At 43.1% G+C, this 22,668-nt stretch overlaps 2 protein-coding genes across 15 annotated transcripts in view; one reads left to right on the top strand and one right to left on the bottom strand.

The window, feature by feature from the left end:
- ANKDD1B (ankyrin repeat and death domain containing 1B) overlaps nt 1-17,627 on the top strand; it is a gene marked incomplete at both ends in the record, with an annotated part of 43,564 nt that extends 25,937 nt beyond the window's left edge. Inside the window, 7 exon segments of the mRNA XM_079797811.1 lie at nt 732-830; nt 5,832-5,930; nt 13,866-13,961; nt 14,510-14,711; nt 16,431-16,490; nt 16,493-16,551; nt 17,559-17,627. Coding sequence (XP_079653937.1) covers nt 732-830; nt 5,832-5,930; nt 13,866-13,961; nt 14,510-14,711; nt 16,431-16,490; nt 16,493-16,551; nt 17,559-17,627 — 684 coding nt within the window.
- A 1,209-nt stretch (nt 17,628-18,836) lies between these two features.
- POC5 (POC5 centriolar protein) overlaps nt 18,837-22,668 on the bottom strand; it is a 31,100-nt gene continuing 27,268 nt past the window's right edge. For all 14 annotated transcript variants that reach the window (XM_079793758.1, XM_079793764.1, XM_079793754.1 and 11 more), the window contains one exon: nt 18,837-20,629. In XM_079793758.1, the coding sequence (XP_079649884.1) occupies nt 20,486-20,629 (144 nt within the window). In that variant the 3' untranslated portion in view covers nt 18,837-20,485. The remainder of the gene's footprint in view (nt 20,630-22,668) is intronic.

Here is a 22,668-nt window from a genome sequence, read left to right as displayed (position 1 = left end):
ATATGAGACCAGTTTCTTTTCTCTCTGTGTTTTGGCCTAACCTAAACTAAACTCACTTTGTCCTGTTAGGTTTGTCATTAGTTTCAAGAAACGTAATTATTATTGAGATAGCATATTACTTTAAAAAATGACATACAACATTTTAAATCATTTTTAACGGTTAAAGCTGCACTTGGTACAAATGTGCTTATATTTTTGTGTTTCACTGCCTCCTCATTCCTTGTCTCCCTGATTATCTTTCTTAACAAGCTGTAACCGTCTGATGGGTAGGGTCTGTGTCATATTTGTCCTTCCAATCCCAGTGCCTAGTAGTGTCTGACAGATAGTAGGTGTCTAATAAATGTTTTCTGGGTAAATTAACAAAGGTTCAGGTTATGAGTGATGGAGGGAAAGAGTCTGAAAGGAGGCAGCATAACAGAGTAAAGAATGCAGGTTTGAGAGCCAAACCGGTAGACTTGCATCGTAGTTTTGCCACTTTTCAACTGAGGCTCCATTTCTTTATCTGTAAAATGAAGATACTATTAACTCTGATCTCATGGGGTTGTTGTGGAACTTAGCTGTGCCAAAGCATAGTCTTGGCAAAATATGCTGGCACATAGATGCTTAATACATGCTATCCATTAGTAAGAGTAATTCACAAATGCTATCCATTAGTGAGAGTAAAGCACACTGTTTCTCAAGTAATTTCATCCCATGACAAGAGGTAATTTTTACATTTTTCCGTTTGTTAGAACGGAGAAACACCATTCTTCCTAGTTGTTGCAGGAGGTCGTGAAGAATGCAGCAGAGTGCTGGTGGCAGCAGGAAGTGATACCAACATTCCAAATGCAGTATGTGTTCCACTCACCCAGTGGGAGGGGACTCAGGATGCTCTTTGGGTGATCTGGTCCTGTGTTGATCCACTCACTGGGCTTTGGTAGAATATTTATAATTTGTTTTGTTTGGGGTAATAAGCATTATTGATTTATCTCTGATATCCCCTAATTAATGTCTCCTCAAAAGCAATGCCATTCTCCCTAGTTATTTAAAAAAATTTTCATTTAAAAAAATTTTTAGAGAGTGGAAGGAAAGGGAGGAGAGAGAGGGAGGGAGGGAAGGAGGGAAAGAGGGAGGGAGGGAGGGAGGGAGGGAGGGAGGGAGGGAGGGAGAGAGAGAGAGAGAGAGAGAGAGAGAGAGAGAAACATTAATGTAAGAGAGAAACATTGATTGGTTGTTTCCCTTATGTGCCCTGACTGGGGGTTGAACCCGAAAGCCAGGCGTGCACCCTGACTGGGAATTGAACCTGCCACCTTTTTGGTGTACGGGATGATGTTCCAACCAACTGAGCCACACTGGCCAGGGCTCTCCTATTTATTTGGGGAAGGAATCATTGAAAATGGGGCAAAAGGAGCCGATAGGTGTTACTTCTCAAATATAGAGACACTCTTATTTTGCTTTATTTTCACCCTACCGACTAGTGCATGCCTGGTTTTTGTCAGCCCATAGTAGGGGCTGATTGTCAGTCTGGAGCCTAGAGAAGGCAGAATGGTGCCTTCCTGTAAATACAAAATACTTCGGTGCTAAGAGCCTTTGACATTGATCTTCATTTTTTAGATGAGAAAACTGGAATTTAGAAAAGCTAAGGAACTCATCCAGGATCACATGACTGGCTAATGGCAGCGCAAAGGCGACAGCTCACGTGCCTGAGCTCCTGACCTCTGCTGTGGCCTTGTCTTGTGATGGTTTTGCTTTCCTTTTCTATTTAAATTACAATGAAAATAACAAAAACGTTTGAATACTACCCAAAGGTATAGGACGAAAAATGTCTTATTCCACCTCAACTTTGAAATTTCACCTCCTCAGAATTAACATTATGAATAGTTTATTTAATCTTACATGGAAAATGTGATTAAACACACACACATATCCACACTGACACCACATTAATGGTAGCCATATATACTGCCCTGCACCGTGTTTTTGTTTAAATTGCCATAGATCTTGGAGATCTCTCCATATCAGCACAACATATAACCAATTCCTCTTCAGAAGTATTCAAGAATAAAGTCCCAAACGGGTACTACTTTATTCCCTTCTATTCTGCTGGCAGGACTATACATTTATTTGACCCTCTTGAAAAGCAATTGGTCACTTTTCTTCCACCCAAGTTTCAGGAATTATTTATTTTTAAAACACCTGAGGATGTTTTTCATTGATTCTAGTGAGAGAGGAAGGGAGAGGGAGAGAGAGAAACATCAATGTGAGTGAGAAACATTGATTGGTTGCCTCATGCACACACCCCAATCGGGGATTGAACTTGCAACCTGGGTATGTGCCCTGACTGGGAATCAAACCCGAGACACTTTGGTGCACGGGACGACACCCCAACCATGGAGCAACACTGGCCTGGGCAGAGAAACTATTTTAAGGGGATGATCTAAAAGGGGGAAAAAGCTTCATGCATGAAAATGGATGTTAAAGTTGACTTTGTAATGTCTTTTACAAGCTCACTTCTCCCCACCTAAAACTGCAGGCCCCACGTTGTCCACGTTCTTATGGCCTTGGCCTCATCTAGGCGGTCTGGAAATTGTCCTGAGTCCATTTTTCAGCTTTTATGTTATCTTGAGTCTTCCCTCTGAGCGCCTTAGCGTACTTCCTGGATCTACAGTCTCAGCCCCCACTGGCGGTCCATACCTGCCTCTGCCCAATCCAGTGAGGACCGCAGGGAAGCAGGCAGTGTGAAGCAAGAAGCCAGCAGCATGGACGCACATTACCCAGAGGACACGCTAGACTCATGTTGCTTTCACATCTGCAGGTGATTACTGTGTATGCTCTTGGAAGTGCTTCCCCCGCTGACATTGATTAGTCTTGGTCTCCAGGAGATTGCTTTCAGTCCCCACTCCCCACCAACAGGGGTGGCAAAGGGTTGAGTCATTTCTGAGGAGGTAACTAAAGTAGGTTATGGATTTAGCCGATGGTCGACTTCCTGCATCAGTGCTGGATGTAGAGAGGGCACAGAGTTTGGGCAATAGGCTCTCTTCAGGGCCGTACTAGCTGCCTGGGTCCAGTGCAGGCTTCTGTAAGAACTCATATTTCTGGGGGTCTATCCTCACAACTTATTAAACATATTTAAATTTCCCCACATTTCACGTTAAATAATTTTTTTTTGCTCAAACTTATTTTTAAAGGCTCTATTACTTGTGCTTTCATAATTATTTGGATATGGTAAACTCCCCTAATTTATGATTGATTTCTTAGACCTCTGTGCATACTTGGGAATTTCAGGAAGGTGAAAAAAATGTAACCTACAAATTGTTTACAAATGTAATGAATATTTTATGAATATTACATTTAACAATCAATGAAGTATGAATATGTCACTTAAATATTTATTCACTTCAATTTTGTGGTTTTCTTTTGGTATCTTGGAACCATTTTTTTTTTTTTTTTAAGATTTCAAATATTTCTTTGTCTCTAAAAGGTCTGGAGGCCCTATGCACTGTGCCTGTGGTACCTCACAGGTACAATGCCGCAGATGCCCACAGCTCTTCCTCCATAGGGTCCCTGGCTTTGGGCTCTTCACAAACTGGTTTCTGCTTCAGATCTCCCTGATCTCAGTCTAAATGTCACCCCATCCAAGAAGCCTTTCTTGACCCTTCACTGGAAAGTAGTCATCCACTTCTATTTTACTTCTCATTGTAGCACTTATCGTTAGCTGATATTCTTCTTTTAACAACATCTAGAGTCTAATAAATTCATTCTAAATCTACTGCTTCACTGATCTACCAACCTATGAATGGATAGATCAATTTATTTAGCCCACTCCCACAGAGATTTTGTCAGTCTCGTCAAATCCCCCCAATATCGAACATAGGGCCCGGCACAGAAAAAGTGTGCAGTAATTTTTTGTGAAGTGAATAGGATGATAATTATGATTACTGTACACATTCACTAGCTCATTTATTTTCCCAGTATGGCTGTGTTTTGTGAGAAAGAGATAGGGAGGTGTGATAGGCAGAACAACAGCTCTCACAGCCTAATCCTTGGAATCTGTGAATATGTTATGTTACCTGGCAAAGGGGAATTTAGGGTGCAGAGGGAATTAAGCTTGCTCATCATCTGACCTTAAAATGAGCTGATCCTGGATTATCTAGTCGATGCTGATGTAATCACAAGGGTCCTTTAAAGCGGACAAGGGAGGCAGGCCAAGAGGTCAGAGGGAGGCGACGTGAGAAGGACTCAGCGCACTCTTGCCAGCTTTGAAGATGGAGGAAGGGGGCCGTGAACCAAGGGATGTGCGTGGCTTCTATAAAACGGAAAAGGCAAAGATATGGGTTCTTCTGAAAGCCTCCAAAAAGGCCTTTATTTCCTCCCAGTAGGACCCATTTCAGACTTCTGACTTTCAGACCAGTAAGATAATATATTTGCATTGTGTAAGCCGCTAAGTTTATGGGGCTTTGTTAATAACAGCCATAAAAAACTAATATAGGTGGTAATGTCATTTTCATAGAGGAAGACAAAGTGGCCCATATCTGAGAGGCCACTTATCCAAGGTCATACAGGCATTTGATATCAGCTCATGCTAGACTAGTTGGTCAGAATGCATATTATTCCTGTTAGCAACTGTTCCACTTACCTGTTGCTTCATAACAAACCAACCCAAAGTGCAGTGGCTTAAAACAATGCTTTATTATCTTTTGTGGCTCTGAGGGTTGACCGGGCCCAGCTGGGAGATTCTTACTCTAGGCCTATTATGTGGTTGCAGTGAGATGTCAGTCAGGCCTTCCGTCATCTGAAGGCTTAACTGAGGTGGGTGTCTACAGTGGCTCACTCACATGCCTGGCAGAGGACCAACATGTGGTGTCCCCACATGCCTTGGTCTTCACACGGCATGGCAACTGCTCCCATGAGGTAGGAAGCAGAAGCTGCCAGGCCATGTAGGGGCCACACCTGGCACTGGCACACTGTCACTTCTGCCATATTCTATTAGTCAGAGCCGTTACAGGGTCTACCCAGATTCAAGGGGGCGAAAAAATAAATGCTACTGCTTGATGGGGGCGTGGCAGAGTCACGCTGCAGAAGAGCATGTGGGAGAGGAGATACTTGTGCAGCCATTTTAGGAAGACATACTCTCCTACAGCATCCTTATTTGGAGGGCCTGAAAACTGTGTAGCAATCCTACAGTGAATTAAACAATAGCTATGTTTGGCCTTGTATTATTGCAAGGCACCTGCTAGGCCTTGTGAGAGAGGGCAGGGTAGTCAAGAGTAGTCCCTGACCTAAAGCAGTTTGACATCTAGCGTGGGCACTGAGTGAAGGCACTTGAGCACAGGGAGCTGTAAGAGGCCGCTGCTGGCAGTGGAGGGGAGGAGGTGGTAAAGGGGTTGAGAAAAAGGGCCAGCGTTCCCTTGGTATCAGTCATGCTGAGCTTTGGCAAAGGGGAGAGCTGCTAGCAAACAGGCAAGGAGGCAGGAGAGTGCTGAGGCGTTTCCTGGGACCAATATCATGTCAGCTATTTTGGCTCAAGGTGGGGGGCGGGGAGTGTGTGCGGGGGGGAGGGGTGCAGGGTGTATAGAGAGAAGACTTGGCTCTAGTCTACTTTGTGCTTCCTGGAGAAGGGAAACAGAGATTTAACCCATATTTGCCTGAGGCATGTATTCCTCTGACTCTTGAATGGAAAACATGTAGAAGCAACACAGAACCTCCCCAAATTATCGAGAACACATTGGATTTTCTTTGTTAAATAGTCATACTATTTCATTGAATTAATTGACTGCCAGGTGACGAATGCCAGAAAGCATGCCGGATTCTAACGGGAATCCCTCCATGCTCTTTCCACCTGTTTCTTGCAGCTCAATCCCAGTGCTTTGCAGATAGCAACCCAGGATGGCCACACATCCCTTGTCAGCTTTCTTCTCGGTGAGAACGCTGATCTGCACCAGAACGTGAAAGTGAGTCCATTCCAATAGCTCAGGGTTTGATGGTGGCGCTGTGAGGCCGGCGTGTGGGCGATGCTCCTCGCAGATACGCGGTGGGGACGGGTGTTCACAAAGAAGGGATTCTTTCTGGGAAGGCCGACCGACTTCTTTTGGAGACGGAGTCTTAATCTTGAGAAATAAAATCCGAGGAATGAATTTTAGAAAGTCATTGAAGTTCCTGAACAAAATGAAATCTGTGTGGTTTAAACACTTATATTTGCTGTAATAAAACGTCCTCCTGTGTCTAGAGATGCCATTGTTCTTGTATTAAATTTATCAGCCTGGGCAAATGATGAAGTTGCTGTCAATAGGAAGGAGAAAGATAGTTTTCCCTCCTTCAGGAACAATCTTGTTTTTCTTTTGAAAACCAACCCTTTATGCTGATTTAGGTTTTCTGAAGTTTGAATTGGCTTTGGTAAAACTTACAAAGGTTCTCTGTGCTGGAATTAGATGGGAAACATTCCTCTATTTTTCACCCTGTTTTCTTTTCTCCTGTGGGAATATTATTTCCTCGGATCTTGCTTAAACATTGCTATTTGTTGTATGAACTCCAGAGAAGCGATGCGATTTCAACCAGGGCTGGTAGTTTTTGGAGAACGGCGTTGAGGAATTGGCTCTGAACTTGCCCGGTCCATCCAGAGATGCTTCCTTTTTCTCAGGAGGGGCTGGGCCCCAGCAAGGCCGGCGGTCCCAGCAGAAAGGACACTGCCCACTTCCTGGGAGGAGGGATACTTGTTCTTTCTTCTTTTCATGCTCAGTGTGTCAAGAGAGGAGGTTTTCCTGAGCAGACGGGGCCTGCGCAGAAAGCCTTCCCTTCACATTCCCCGCCGGCCCCGTCTGTCTCCCCTTTCCCTTGCTCACCCTCTGCCCACTCCCACATATGCTCTCCTGCTACTCTCTACTTTCCCTCCAAAGCACTTCTCATAACATGTAATTGTATATTTATTTTGTGACTAAAAAACAAACAAACAAACAAACACCAGCTAATATTTGCTTACCTCACTAGACTGGAAGATTCCTGAGAATGGGCCGTGCTCACCACTCAGTCCCTAGTCTCCTGAAAAGAGCCTGGGCTTCAGCATAGGGTTCTAGAAGGAATGAAGCGGGGAAACTGGTCACTGGTGAGCAGGTTTGCTGCCCAGCCTTGGGATGGAGATGACTGCTGAGCACGGACTTGGGGTCAGTCACTGTGCTGGGCAAGTCGGTACTCAGATGGCTGTAGCCATCTTGGATTGGGGTTAATTTGCATACTCGACCTGATTGGCTGGTGGGCGTGGCTTGGCTTATGTAGCAGAGTGATGGTTAATTTGCATATTACCATTTTATTAGAGAGGATTTTAGCCCAGAGGCAAAATCTTGGAGTAAAAATCACCATGACTTCAACCCACTGGAGCAGCATCGAATACCCCATAAAAGGAATCCCTCTCTGGCTGGAAATGGACATGTGGGGGTGGAAGAGTGAAGAGGATGGGGATGGGCACTGTCTCTCGGGGCCTGCTCTCAGTCGGCTGCCCTCTCCCAGGAGCTGCTGGGAGGGAATGGGAAGGGAAGCTCTCGGGAGAGGAGCCCTCCCAGAATCCCGAGGACAGAGACCTCCGGGCTCCCCCCTGCCTTTCTGGCTGCCTCTTCCCAGAGAAGCCTCGGCTGTGCCCTGGGTGGAGCCGGCCAGGTGGGCGGGGGTGCCAGCTAACCTGCTGCACATCTGTCAACCCAGGGCACCCACTCAGATCTGTGTCCTCTTCTCCTCGGAGCTCACCTGTGCCCTGAGCTGATGGAAACTATTGCCCTTCTGTGCCTTCCTTCCCTGGGGACCTTCCTCCTCCCCCATCTTCTACTATCCCAAAAGTTTGGGGGAAGAAAAACTCCTCTTGTTATGAAATATATTTATGTGCTCAACTATGTTAACGCCCTCGGCCTTGCCTACTAGATCCACTCCAGAGAAGGAGGGTATGGTAGGTTACTATCCTATATAACAAAGAGATAATATGCAAATTAACCCTCACGCCCTCACAAAGATGGCTGCCTACGACCAGGCCAGCAGGGGGGTTAGTGAGGGACGACCAAACGACTGAACAAGCAGGCTGCATGGGGCAACCAGGCCAGTGTATGTGTGTGGGGGGGCTATGAGGGACAACCAGGCCAGTTGGGGGGCTGTGAGGGATGACCAAATGACTGAACAGCAGGCTGTGTGGGGTGACCAGGCCAGTGGGGGGGGATGTGAGGGGCGACCAGGCTGGCAGGGGGGCAGTTGGGGCGACCAGGCTGGCAGAGCGGGGCAGTTGGGGTGATTAGGCTGGCAGGAGGGGCAGTTGGGGGCGATCAGGCAGGCAGGCAGGTGAACAAGTAGGAGCCAGCAGTCCAGGATTGTGAGAGGGATGTCCAACTGCCGGTTTAGGCCCATCCCCTGGATTGGGCCTAAACCGGCAGTCGGACATCCCCCGAGGGGTCCCGGATTGGAGAGGGTGCAGGCTGGGCTGAGGGGACCTCCCCCGTGCACAAATTTATTTCGTGCACCGGGCCTCTAGTACAGTTATAAAACCAGATTTGATTGTTTTAATTTTTTGTTAGACCAGGAATGCACTTAGTATATAAAAATAAGAAAACATAAATAAGCTAAAAACTTATAATTTATTTGTAATCTCCCCAAAGAAGGAGAACTCTTGTTAGCATTTTGGCGCATCTCCTGCCTCCTAAACTTACAGCAGCACTGTTACATGAGCTTTTACGAGGATTTGATGTTTTACACACGTGTCTCCCTTCCATGTTGGTCTAGGCCAGTGGTCGGCAAACCACGGCTCACGAGCCACATGCAGTGGCTCCTTGAGTGTGGCTCGTCGTTAGAACCACTTCTTCAAAATAGACTCACCCAGGCCGAAAACCGACTTCTGCACATGGGCCACGAAGTTTCAGTTGCACTGTACGTGCACGCCCACACGTGGTATTTTGTGGAAGAGCCACACTCAAGGGGCCAAAGAGCCGTGTGTGGCTCGCGAGCTGTGGTTTGCCGACCACTGGTCTAGGCCTTCGGTAGGTTTGTCAGTGTAAGTGCAGTGTCTGGGATGATGATCCCCCTGAGGGGCACACTGCCATCCAAGAGCCTTTAATAAGTGCGTTTTGATATTAATTATGCGAATACCCTAAGCACATTGGCCCTATGCGCTGGTAAGAAGAGTACTGGCCTAGATTATTGCCCAGCTGTGTAACCCTGGGGAAGTTGCTTCCTTTCTCTGGTTTAGGGGTGGGGCTACATCACAACCAATGTTCTGTCCCAATATTTTAGAAATGTTTCACATCAGCATAACTTTGGGTGGTAGATTAAGATGGGTGGCTTCTTACGATTTCAGATATTCTTTGAGACACTCTCATCCTCTTATAATATGAAAATGATTGTTCCAGAAAGAAATTACAAGTCCCATAGTCTTTTATATGTTACAATGCAGGAAATTTACAAAATAGAAGAGGATGGAGAATAAAAGTAACTTCTGATCCCACTATCTAGATATTATCATTCTTAAGATCATGGATGTATTTTCTTATATAAATTGAGATATATATATATATATTTGAGCTTGGCTAAATAGTGTTGTTTCCTTGTTTCCTAAGGCTTTTAATGTTAAATAAGGTTTTTTTTCATTTTAAAAAATAATATTTGAAACCATTTTTTATTGTGGCAAAATATGCATGACATAACATTTACCTTTTTCACCATTTGTAAAGGTACAGATCAGTGGCATTAAGTATATTCACATTGTTGTGCAACTATCACAACCATTCATCGTTCCCAAACTGAAACGCTATTCCCATTAAATAGTAACCCCCCAGACTCCTCCCCTCAGCCCCTGGCAACCACCATTCTACTTCCTGTCCCTATGAACTTGACTATTCTAGGCACCTCATATTGAAATCACTTTTTAAAAACTATTTTTAATAGTTGCCTACTATTCCAATATATGTATGGAAATATGGCAACTATTTTTAATAGTTGCCTACTATTCCATAGTTCATCTAATGCAGTGGTTCCCAATGTGGGGCACACACCTCACAGGGGGCGCAATTTGAGAATGAGTTACTAACAGTGAATTTTTTGCATTTCTTATGGCTCTAGGGGCCTCATATTCAGTATATAAATATATATTGTGACATATTTATGCATTTCAGTTCTCTATTATATGTTTTGAAACTTTATTTACTATTTTTTCCAAATCACTTCATATTATTATTATTTTTTAACAATTTCTTATTGATTTCTTCCTTAGTGTTTCAACTGTCCTTTCATTCTTTTATTTTATTTTTTTCATGGATGCCATGTTCTTTGGAAGCTTGTTTAGACCAAGTTAATGGCCTTTTAGGCTTCCTCCACATGAATAGGAATTCACTTTTTGAATAATAAGAATTATATGTCATGGGGCAGGGGGGCATCAGGATTTTAGAGGTGATCTGGTTCCCATACTACCCTTGACATATGTATCCATTATTATACATTTCTCTGTCCTTTCTAGAGTTTCTTTCTGCATAGGTAAGCAAACATAAATATATTATACTCTTCTTTTATTCCTCTGTCCTTTTTACACAGTGGTGCTATACCTCTACATATTGTTCTGCATGTAGCTTTTTTGCTTTAACAAGATAAAGTGGTGATGGTCACATATTAGTACGTGGAGAGTTTCTTCATTCTTTTTTTACACAAATGCATAATAGAGTGTGGTATGGACATATGGTAATTTAATCCTCAGCTGATGGCCATTTAAGTTGTTCCTAAGCTTTTACTGTTATAAACAGAGCTGCAATAATAATCTGGCCACTCAGTGTGTGTGTATAGGTAAACAAACATATACATAGTGTCTCCAAGATACTATGCCTGGAGAGAGGTATTTGAACATTTGGGTGCTTCCACCTTTTGGCTTTTATGCAGACTTGTTTGATGAAGGAATGCAGGCTCAGCCATGGGAGGGTAGCGGGATGACTGTCCATTAGGTTCCAGCTTTACTGAGTGATGGAAAAGCTACAGACTGCTGGTGGCAGCCCTGTGAGTTGCTCACACAAGCCATCTTCCTTCAATCCTCACATGTCTTCTGTGAAGGGGACAAAAACCCTGCTTTTTAAGACAAGATTTGAGAAATGTTAATGACAGCAGGGGCACACACATAGTAAGAGCCTGGCTTCAAAGCCCCGGCTCCTGGCTGCTCGGTTGTCTGGTGCTTTCCCGTCCTTGTCTTCACCCAGACGGCTCACCAGCTCGGCATATCCCTAATTCCCAGTGCAATCACCCCACTCTACTTCGGAATCACACAGTTCACATTTTTAGGATTGGAAGCAGTGATATGCTATTTCACTCTTCTCTGTATGTCAGTTTTTTTAATTAACTCCTTTTTTTCTGATAATAAAAATAATACAGTTCCTCTGTTGACAATCTGGAAAACATAGAAAAGCATAAGGAAAACACAACCACCCATAATTCTATGACTTAGGTGGAATCTCACGAATTGTAGCTCATTAACTTCTAATAACATTTAGGATTAGTATTAACATTTGGTGTTAGTATTTTCCTATGCTTTCTTTTTGTACTTTATTCTACTTTTTCATTAATACATAGCGCCTCCAGGGCAGTCTTGTGGGTGGAGAATCTATATAGCATTGGCAGGGACTTCATGTTGGGTCCCTTGGTGCTAGTGGACTGGCTATTCGAGTAAACACTATTAATACTACGACTTGACTTTGTTTTCAGAACAATAGCCCACAGTTTACTAGACCTCACAATTTGATTTTCCTTCTCCTCCTCTCTTTCCTCTCAGTGTCTAGAATATAGTTGGCACCAAATACATATTGAATTAATAAGTAAAAGATACCTTTTTCTATCTGCTCCCACATTATTTTTTTTTTACTAAAGATAAGTGACTGTTTCCGACCTGGATGGAAAAAAAGGAGCCACGGTTTGGTATACATCTGACTTTCCCAGAAACCTGTTCTCTGGGCCTGATCTATCACAAGGCTCCCCGAGGGCCTTCCACCCTCAATAGCATAAGTGCTTGGATTTCCACTCCAGCACACACTCGGGGAAAGGGTTTCTTTTTAAAAAATACATATTTTTAATGACTTCAGAGAGGAAGAGGGATAGAGAGATAGAAACATCAGTGATGAGAGAGAATCATCGATCGGCTGCCTCCCGCACTGGGGATGGAGCCCTCAACCCGGGCATATGTCCTGACTGGGAATTCAACCATGAATTCCTGGTCCATAGGTCGACACTCAACCACTGAGCACGCTGGCCGGGCCCAGGAAAGGTTTTCTGTGAGCCTGAAAACTGGCTCTCAGAATGCTGCCTTCTCCAAATAGGCTAATGACGGTGATGCAAATGGCGTCACAAGCCAGAATTTAGACAACGTACAATTAGAGGCTTGCTAAATGCCTGCAAAATGCAGTTCTTCCTAATTCCATTACTGTCTCTTTTGATTAGGAGCTGATTACTTTCAGCCCTAATTTTTAGGCTCACCTGGGTCTTAGTGCCTGCCCTAACAGCCAAATCATTTGGGAGTTGCAAATAGTCAGATGTGAGAGAATTATTGGGATAAATTGCTGGATCCCTAAGCATAGAAACATAGGTTCCTAAGATTGGAACTTCTTCTTGGGTTACGTCTGACCATTCATTTTAATTTTTGTTAGGATTCGTGAGCAAATTTTTCATGGGTCGTTGGCAAAACAAAGGGAACTGTCCCTTTTGCTCAGGAAAAAAAAAGTCTAGATGTCTAGATTGTGTACTGCATAAAATCTAGGGGGAAACATCTAGAGTACACTGCTTGCAAAGCGGTGTGCCAGGCTTTGAGCTATATCCATCCTGACAAAGGTGTGCCTTCTGTAACTTATCTAAGGTACCATAACAGCTCCAGGCCACTCATGCCCCAAATTATGTCTAGAATAGCCCTTATTTATCAGACTATTTGGTTAAGATTTCAACCCTCATCCTTGGTTAGAGGCAATATGATATAATAGAAAACAAATTCTAGTTAGGAGCCCAGCAAGCTGAATTCTGTGCTATGAATCAGTCATGTTGTCATGATTGCTATTACTTTTAATAAAATCCAGCCCTTTTCTGTCTTACTACCCTTCTTAACGCATGGCTTCTGCTTCCTGGGCTAAGGTGACTGTTTAAGCTCCCACCGCCATGCCAGCATTCCACTCAGGAGGAGGAAAGGAAGGAGAATGATATCCCTCTTCTATTTAAAGATACTTCCCAGAAGTTGCATGTACCATTGGCCAGAACTCAGTACAAGGGAGACTAGGAATTGTTTAGTGGAGTGGCCAAGTGCCCAGCTAAAACCAAGAGGTCTCTTGGTTTGGAGTGGCCAAGTGCCCAGCTAAAACCAAGAGGTCTCTTCCTATAGAAGAAAGGAAGGAAAGGCTATTGAAGGGTGGGCCATGGCCGCTTGCTAAAGCCTCTGCCACAGGTTAAGTCTGCCTTTGGAGGAGAAAATGTACAATCATGTAATTTATTTGCTGAGGACATCCCAGGGCAGTGAGCCAGGGAGAACCCGGGGGTATTGAAGAAATGTTGGGGTTCTCATTGGTAGAGCATGTGTAAAATATTACTTGTTGATTGTGAGTCCCTAGCCCAAACTCTCTCCCTTGCCCAGTTGACACAGCACCAGACACTATCAGTATCTAGCATTTCTTGGACAATTTACATGTGTCATGCATGACATGTCCTAAAGGGCATTACATACATTATCATATGTACCTCTCACCACTACACCGTGAAGTAGTTACTGAGATGGAGAGCAGCTAAGAACTGGCCCAAGTTCACCATGCAAGGAAGCAGTAGGGTTAGGATTTGTACCCAGGCTCCCTTGTTCTAAAACTAGAGCTCCTAACTACTAGGCCATCCCACCTGACACTTTCGTTTTTAACTTTCAGCAAGGAAAGACTGCCTTGGCCGTGGCCTCCCGGAGCAACCACAGCCTTGTTGTGGACATGCTCATAAAAGCAGAAAGATACTATGCCTGGAGAGAGGAAAGGAAGGACGATACATTAAAAATGCATTTTTTTGTTGTGACATTTCCTTAGCCAAGGCATCACCTCTGTTTTCTTTGGGGGTGGGGAAATAGCAGTGGGTTGTGACAGAAACAAGGGACACAACACTGTAACATCCCTCACATTTCCTGTGTCAGGCAGACAGTACTCACATTCTGAGAACAGCTCGCTAGTAATGAATTCTGCCAGTCTGAAAAGAAGACCCAATGATAGACCTAGAGGGCTCTCGCCCTGCAGGGAGGTGTTGCAATGTCTGATGGACATTCTGAGAACAGCTCCCTAGAGTAAGGGAGTAGTTGCAATAGTGCTCTCTTGTGGACATTCTGATAACAGCACCCTATTAAGGGATTAGTTGTGTGTGTTTTTTTGTCTCCATCTTGAATGACAAAAATGATCCAATGACAGATAACATTGAAAAGGTAGTCTTGGTTACCCCCTTACCAGTTATATCTGAAAATATTTACTCTGAAATAAGGCAATAAGCAGAAAATGTCTAAAATCATTTGATACCATTACTTTCAATTTAGAAGCATGGTGAGAGCACCAGGGACGCACCAACCAACTTTCCTCTGACATTCAAGCAAGACCACAGCCAGCAGACCAGGCATATTCGCAGTCTCCTCTGGAACCTGGCTTATCGTCAGCTGAAGGCCAACGAGTGGCAGAGGCTGGCCCGAGCATGGAACTTCACAGATGACCAGATCAGAGCCATCGAGGAGCAGTGGTCAGGTGAGCACCCCCAGGCGATGTGGGCAGAGGCATTCAGTGTTGGGAACAGCAGTCCTTCCCGGTGGCAGATCTTCCAGGCAGGTGCCAGGGACACAGACTGGGGGCTCTCTCAGAGGATGCCAAGCCATGGAATCATTTAGCCAGACTCCAGCTGTCAGAACTAGTGAGGTCACGTCAGCTGGAGGCCTTCGCTTTGCTTTTTAATGATTTGGCCCAAACCTAGGAAAGATAGGAAGCTTGCTTGGCACTAATCAACTAATTAACTTTATAAACAAAGAAGCAAACACTCTCCTTGGGAAAACTTTCTACGTATAGCAATTTCCATACGTCGGTATCATGAGATGTGAGCAAGCCCCATGCTATCGTTGACTTGCACTGCTGATTGCTGGGAATTGTAGACACAGAAGCACATCCCCTGACCCCATGCTACTTGTACCACAAGTTATGGTGCTTTTTATGGCGAATTCTAGGATACATTTTCATGTGAAAAAAAAAAAGGAAAATATTGAATATTGACTATAGTTTCTGAAAAGAATTCTTCATTATTTCTCCTCTGTTGCTAATTAGACATGTATGTCCCGTGAAGTCTTTAGGAAAGTTGTCTTCCGGAAATCGCTCTTGGCCTAAAGAAATGGCTTGGAAATATAGTGTGCCCTCAGAGTACTTGCCATCAGGGTAGGGGGATTTAAAATGTTTCAGGCCAACACTGCAGAGTGCCTACACGCGGTCCACCTCTGCCAGGTGAGGTCCATTGGCTCAGTAAGCCATGGCACATGTTGGATGCAGTTTGTACCCTCGTTGGCATGATCACAGTAACATTCTCAATCCACTTATATTGTGACTCAGGTAATGGCACCAGGGGGTTGGTGGACTTTTGAACAGAGGCATGGCATGTTAACGATGGTATTTAAAGAAAATTAGTTGGGCAAGGGCAAGATTAGAAGATTCACCTAGGAGTACATTCTTTGTGTGCGCAGTTCGCTCTCCCTGAAACGCCGGCCCCTCCAACAGTCTGTCCCACAAACTTCCTCCCCGAGCTCAGGCCCAGCTCCTGGGCACACCCTCCACCGAGCCAGAAGCCTGTCCTGTGTTTGTGACTGTGACCTCCTACTGGAATGCCAGTGGCTTCTCATCTCCACATCCCAGCATGTCCCCCATACGTCTCAGGGGTTAGGTATCCAAGGAGTGTTTGCCCAGCACTCACTGGCCCAGAAGAGGGGTGGGAATGCAGACTTCCACCAGAAACTGGAGTGGCAGGTAGCTACCTGCTTGCTGCTCAGAGTGTGGGTAACGGGCAGCAGCAGCAGCAGCAGCAGCCACAGCTGAAAGCTTATCAGACATGCAGGGCGTCACCCCAGACTGACTGAATCAGAACGTGCATTTTCACAAGATCCCCAGGTGGTATCGGCACTTTAAGTTTGAGTTTAAAGAGCTCCACGTCTCATTAAGATTGTCCCTTCCCGCAGGGCAGGGGTGCGGCTGTGAAATCTTTAGTCCGCTCCTACAGGGGTGCATGGCCAGTGCTGGAGCGAGTCCCAAAGCTGCCCGCAAGCAGCACCCGTGGGGGCAGCTGGAAGGGCTTCCATCCCCTGGGGCTTCGATCCAACCATCAGCAGAAGAGCAGCCACGGAGGAGTTACAGTCAGACTTGAGATCCCAGTCACAGAGAGACAGCAGCAGCAGGTGGTGCTTTGCCTCTGACCTTGTGTGTGTGGCTCAGCACAGGACAGCTTCCGTGAACACGGCCACAGGGCTCTGCTCATCTGGCTGCAGATCTTCCGGACGCGCCGGTCAAGCACCTGTATGAAGAGCTGGTCCGCGCAGGTTTCCCGAAACTAGCTGGTGAGTGACAGTTTTCAATAAACAGACACTCCCGGTCCCTTGAAATGTTAGGGGACCGTTGACAGAGATCTGCCCTGACAGCAACGGTCCCAGCTTGGGGTTCACTGGGGCTCAGTCAGCATAGGCAGCTTCTTTGGGGAGTGACTCAGTGAGTACTTGTTCTGTGTTTTTTTTTTCAGTCCTCAGTGTTGTGGGCATTTGAAAAAGTACAGGAGTATTTGTGTGTGTGTGTGTGTGTGTGTGTTGTGGGGGGTGGGGGCTGGGGAGGCGAATGAGGAAGGTGACGGGGGACAGGAACGCTGAACTAGGTCATAAGGATAGTTCTCCACAATCAAGAATTGTCTCGCTCCAGAAGCTACTTGGCCCCTGTTGGGAAACGGCAAGTTAGTGTCTTTGAAAATGTCATCTCTGGGTTGGAAGCAAAGAGCAGGCAGCCTATTGCTTTGCCAGCCAAGGTTAGTGCTAAAAATTACTCTGCCAAAGATTATTGTGTCAGGGAAGATGCTTTCAATAAATTAGGTGGTGTTATAACTTACATGTAATCATAACCATTCACGCAAAATAGAGCAACCTCTGCCATTTTTTTTCATGATGCAGTTTTACCTGAAGCTGAGACCACACTTCCACAAATCAGACACCCGATCCAATATTCTGTTTCAAGTATAAGGAATAGTGCCTGGGCGATGCCTGTCGTCCATGAAATTGTCCGCATAGCACTGGGGAAGTGTGTCCATAAGAACTCCCAGGGAGTGACTAGAGGCTTTTTCTGAAGGGGTGCAGGACATGGGCTCTGAACTTACGCCTGAACTCCAATGCTAATAAGCTGTGTGACCTTGAGAAGTTCTGTAACCTCGCTGTGCCAGTGTTCTCATTGATTAACTAGGAAAAAAGGCATCTATGGCGAAGGGCTGTTGTGGGATTAAGTGTGTAATAGTGCCTGGCACATAGTAAATGCTTAATAAATGTTAACCATTAATAATAAATTTTATGCTATTTTTTCCCCCAGAAAAAGATCCGTCAATTCAAAAGTGAAACTAACTCAAAGCCCAAGAAATGCAGTTTCATAAAAGCCTAGAGAAATTGTATTTAAATGATTTTCCACTCAGCATCCAGTCCTTTGAAGTTCAGCTCTTTAATGCCATGAAGTTCCTCTAGCAGGACTGATTTTCAGCTATGAAGATGGTGGCAATAGGATCCCTAACAGATGAAAAAGTGGTATTCTACTTTCCAACCACTGAAATGAAAAGTCAAAAAACATTTTTGGCTTTTGCTTAAGGCAAGTTGTATGTGATTTTCCCATTTCTGTCATTTGATGTAACATATGTGATAGCATAATCTAGGAGGATTTTGTACCTCATGTTTTAGAAAAATGTGATTGTGGCAGCAGCATCGTGGCGTATAGGAAAACCAGGGATTTTAAGACAGACACGGTTTTGAGTCGTGATTTTGACACTTTTTAATTATGAAACTGGGCATTGTAATATTCAAATTTCCAAATCTCCAGTTTCCTTCTCTATAAAAATGGAAGAAATACCTGCCATAGCAGTTTGGTGAGGATGAAGGGAGAATGCCTGTAGCCTCATGCCCATAGTATTGACCTCGTTAACTATTATTCCTCTTGTAAGTGAAACTGGCTTTGGAAATTATAGTCACTGTTGGCTTTAAATAACACATATGTGTAGTATGTATGGAAAGGCCAGAAGTATATATACCAATATTTTTTATCTCTTGGTGATTTATAGGTGACTTTATTTTCTTTGTACTTCTTGGTACTTTCCAATTTTTTCCACAATGAACATGTATTATTTTTGAAATCTGAGAAAGTTATTAAACATGAAATCAAGTACCAATTTATGGCAGTTTATAGGCACCTATTCATTATAATTTAAGGCTCTCCATTCTCAAATTCTGACTCTAGGCCTATAAGGCCAGAAATAATATCATGAGCAATTTCAATCCAGTTAATTCTATCATGAATTTATAGTTCTACGTCTTTGGCCCACTTAACGTTATGAATGTTTAAAACAGTTAATATGTTCACATGATTCCCAAGTTTTAACAAAGGTATTCAGTGAAAAGTCTTGTCTCCATCTGTTCTTCAGTCTGGCCAGTTTCTACTGACCTTGCTACTCCTCTTCCTGCCCACCCCCCCAAATCTGGGTAACCTCTTTATAGAAAAAGAAATATGAATACATACTCTTATTGTATAAAGTGTTTTAATTGTTGAATTTACGTTAACTTAGGCTAACACTAATTACTTGATGCTTTATACCATATAGCTTCCAGAACTTGAAGTTTAAAAAGATAATATTCTTAAAAAAATTTATAATATTCTTAATCACAGTATTCATAATATTGACTTCAGTTTGTCCACATGGTTATGGCTTGCACACTGAAAACTGCTCCTAATTGTAATTGAGGTTCTTCAAAAAGCGGAGCCTGAAGCCAGTTCACATGCCACTGCTTCTTTCAGGAGTGCAAACTCAAGGGAGCAGGAGTGAAGGAAAAGGGGCGATATGGCGACGGAGGGAGAGCCTAGACCAGGGTGAACTACTAAATTGGCCACCACTTGGTACCAAGCTCAACTTATTTGACCTCGAGGGTACTCTTTTCCAAGAGATGAGAGATGGGACGGCTATGCATAGCGGGGAGAAAGGAAGACTTGATCTGTTTACCACAATGGGTGTTAATTCAGGGCTGCATGAGGGGACTGCAAATGGAGCCTGCCTGTTTCTCATGACTGGACTGGGAGGGGAGGAAGCCCTGGGGGAGAGAGAGGGGGGAAGGAGATTGCCCTCTGTACAGGCAGCAGATGAGGTGCTGTTGGTTTGTTTGTTGTAATCCATGAGCTGTTTGCCACAGTAGTAGCTGGGCCAGAACCCAGAACAAGTTTGGCATAAGAAGGGTCTAATACTCTTTAAGACATGGCCAGATACTTCTAATAATTCAGAAAAGCCTTGGTTTGCCCCGTTAGAAAATGGGATATCTGATATTGTTAATTTCCTGTTAACAATATGGAAATTGAGGCCCTAGACAGATTCTTCAGAATCTACTCATTTTTTATGCAACCCATAAGTACTTTAACCCCAGCAACCAGCAATAAAACCATAAGAAGCCTGGTTCTGTACTCCTTGGTCAGTTCTGCCCAGATGGTTTCTTCCTATTGGCCAGCACTGAAAAGTCTCTCTTCAGGCTTGGAAGATTTGCCCAGGGCTACACCACTCCAGGACACTGGATGTTTAGTGAGAACAATATGGATTCAAAACTGAGTTTTCAAAAGAGACAAGGAAGAATATCAGAAATAGGATCATTCTAATAGAAAATTTTCTTTTTATGTTTCTGTAACTGTGTTTTTGTGCTGGTAAATTTTTTCCCTTTTAACATCAAAAATTATTCATAGGTGTTGCCATTTCCCCCTACCTTTAATTGCTGGACTACTAGAAAATGAAGACAAATATACTACAGTCACAAAAAACTCTGTGGTAAAAATATCACTACTCTTGGTTTTTATCTTTTTCACTTAAAAATACAAATACCCTAGTTTCTATTAGTTTTAATAATTTTTAAAATAAACTTAAAGTTTACTTAGTAACCTTGGAAATGATTCAGCTTTGTGGAATAATGTAGAGAAAACAGGATTTATATACTTTGATGGTATAATCAGCCACAGGCTGAGTCTATTAAAAAATATAGTCCAGTTTTTTAATTTAAAAAAGTTTTACTTAATTGCTTAAATTAAAAAAATAACATTAAAATAATCCTACATATTATTTTACAAAGGATGGTGTGGCTTGAAAAGTCTCTTATAATTTTGAAAAGGTGAACATGATGTATCCATGATGTTCTAAAAATATGGAAAAATTTGAAACTAAAGACTTCTAATCCTTGGTAAAACCAGAGCACTTAGAAGATCTTAATATGAACATATTCATTTTAGTCAACCACTTTGATGGATTGAACGCTTGTGAGAGACTGGGTGTGAGTTGATCTGGTTCCGAGAGATCTGGAAGCTGAGGTAGTACTTTCAGGATGAATAGTCCGGGGGTATTTTGCTGCAGCAGCTTGAGGAATGGTTTGCTGAAAAGATAAAAATCTATTTTAATAATCCTATAAAATTACACATATTAAATATCATTTTATCACTTATAATTTAACCCAACATTCGTTAAGTGTCAAGCAATGAATTGAAGTAGTGGTTACGACAAGTTGTAGTTCTTTTCCATAAGGAACCCACAGCCAATTAGACTGATGTGTTCAATACCCATAATTTATGCAAGAGCACAGAGAGAGCCATGGGAGCATTCATTTCTCAAGGAGGACTCAACTGGATGGAATCTTATAATGCTTAGAGAGGCGAAGTGAAGAAAGGGACTTTGTGGTGTCTGAAAGAAGGGTCCTACCCCCCAAGCCCTCCACTGTGAATATGTGGAGTCCAATCCTGGGGAACATGTAAGGAATCCAGTCTGGTCCTTGCTTCACACCAGCATAAAGCAGGTCTGTCATATTTTACCTGGGAACTGACTAAACCTTTTTTGGTGACACACGAGGAGGACTTCTCAGAGGCCTGGTGCTCCCTTCATATGGACCACAACTTTCTAAATAAAGAAATAAGTAGAGACTGAGGACACATGTTGGGGGAGGGCATGTACACTGCCTCCGAGCTCAGAGGAACATCTTAGACATGAGCACTGATGCATTAAAGTCAGGACACATCTGCCTTCATCTATACATGCAACATGTTCAAGTCCGTATTATGTACTTAAGTACACATTACATGTATACATCTGTGTAATATGTACACGTATACTGGTAAGTCTTTCCTGTATTATACCCAATACAGCTTCTCACTAGGCCACAGTGGGATTTGTTATGCAGATGAGTTCTCAGTTCATGTCACTGACTAGCACATGGAGGTTCCGATTAGGGTCTTCCATTTAGAAAAGCCATCTCTAAAATACTTGAAGTAAAATTATATATATTTGATCAAAACATTCACTATGCATTTCAAAAGCTTTATGATACAGATATGCAGGTCTTCATTTTAGATTCTGCTTTAAGAATAAGAGCTTCTCTTTAAGGAAATGGAAAAATAACCTTAAATATTTTTATAAATGTTTCTTTGTACATAAATTAACTGGGTAATCATAACAAATGGAAGATATTCTTGCCACTACTATGAAATTTTAGTTGCTAACTACCTAATCTGACCCTGTCGAAAGAGGTGTTTTTCTTTGGGGAGGACTGGCAAGAGGAACTGTAGAAATAGATTCACGTTACCATGGGTATCATGATCTACAAAATCCAGTAGAGAATGAAGTAGCACCAAGAGCAAGCAATTAACCAGCAGATGGGGCTAAAGTGTCAGAGATCTGATTACTGCTTTATTAGTAATAACTTTCTGGTAGTTCTGGATCTTGATTCTTAGGAAAAATGTAAAATTGTAGAGAGGCTCGCCATCATGTCTGTCACATATCCAAATCAGGTAATAATGGGAGCAGTTTGTGGCTTTCTAATTCATGGCCAATTATTGGAGAAGTACTGCAGGTGCAAAGGGCAGTTTGTGAGATAAACATCAGAAACAGGTTAAAAGTCTTTAGTTCCTTATTTTTCTATAAAATATGAATTTCTATTATTAATCTAAAAACAAAGGCTATCTAAATTAAAAATAAACATGTGTAGTCTCTTTAAAGCCTTCATCTTTTTTAAAAAAAATTATTTTGTGTTTTTTATTGTTATTTTTCTCCATTGATTTTTTTAGAGAGAATGGAAGGGGAGAGACAGAGAGAAATATTGATGTGAGAGAGACACATTGATTGGTTGCCTCCTGTACATGCCCCAACCAGGGCCGGTGATTGAACCTGCAACCAGGTATGTGCCCTTGACTGGGAATCGAACCTGAGACTCTTTGGGCCTCGGGCCAATGCTCTAACCACTGAGCACACTGACCAAGGTGAGAGAATTCTCTCCGAAAATCAATCCTGTTTCTCTTTGGGAATATGTTCTTGTTACTTTTAAAAATTAAAATTTTTGAGATAATTCTTGAATACAAGAAATAATGCAGAGGTATTCCTGTATCCTTTTTAAAATATATATATATTTTTTTACTGATTTCAGAG

Source organism: Cnephaeus nilssonii (assembly GCF_951640355.1).
Source record: "Cnephaeus nilssonii genome assembly, chromosome: 2".
Lineage (NCBI taxonomy): Eukaryota > Metazoa > Chordata > Mammalia > Chiroptera > Vespertilionidae > Cnephaeus > Cnephaeus nilssonii.
Note: the sequence above shows the minus strand (reverse complement) of the source record. Positions and strands in the feature narration are given on the sequence as shown.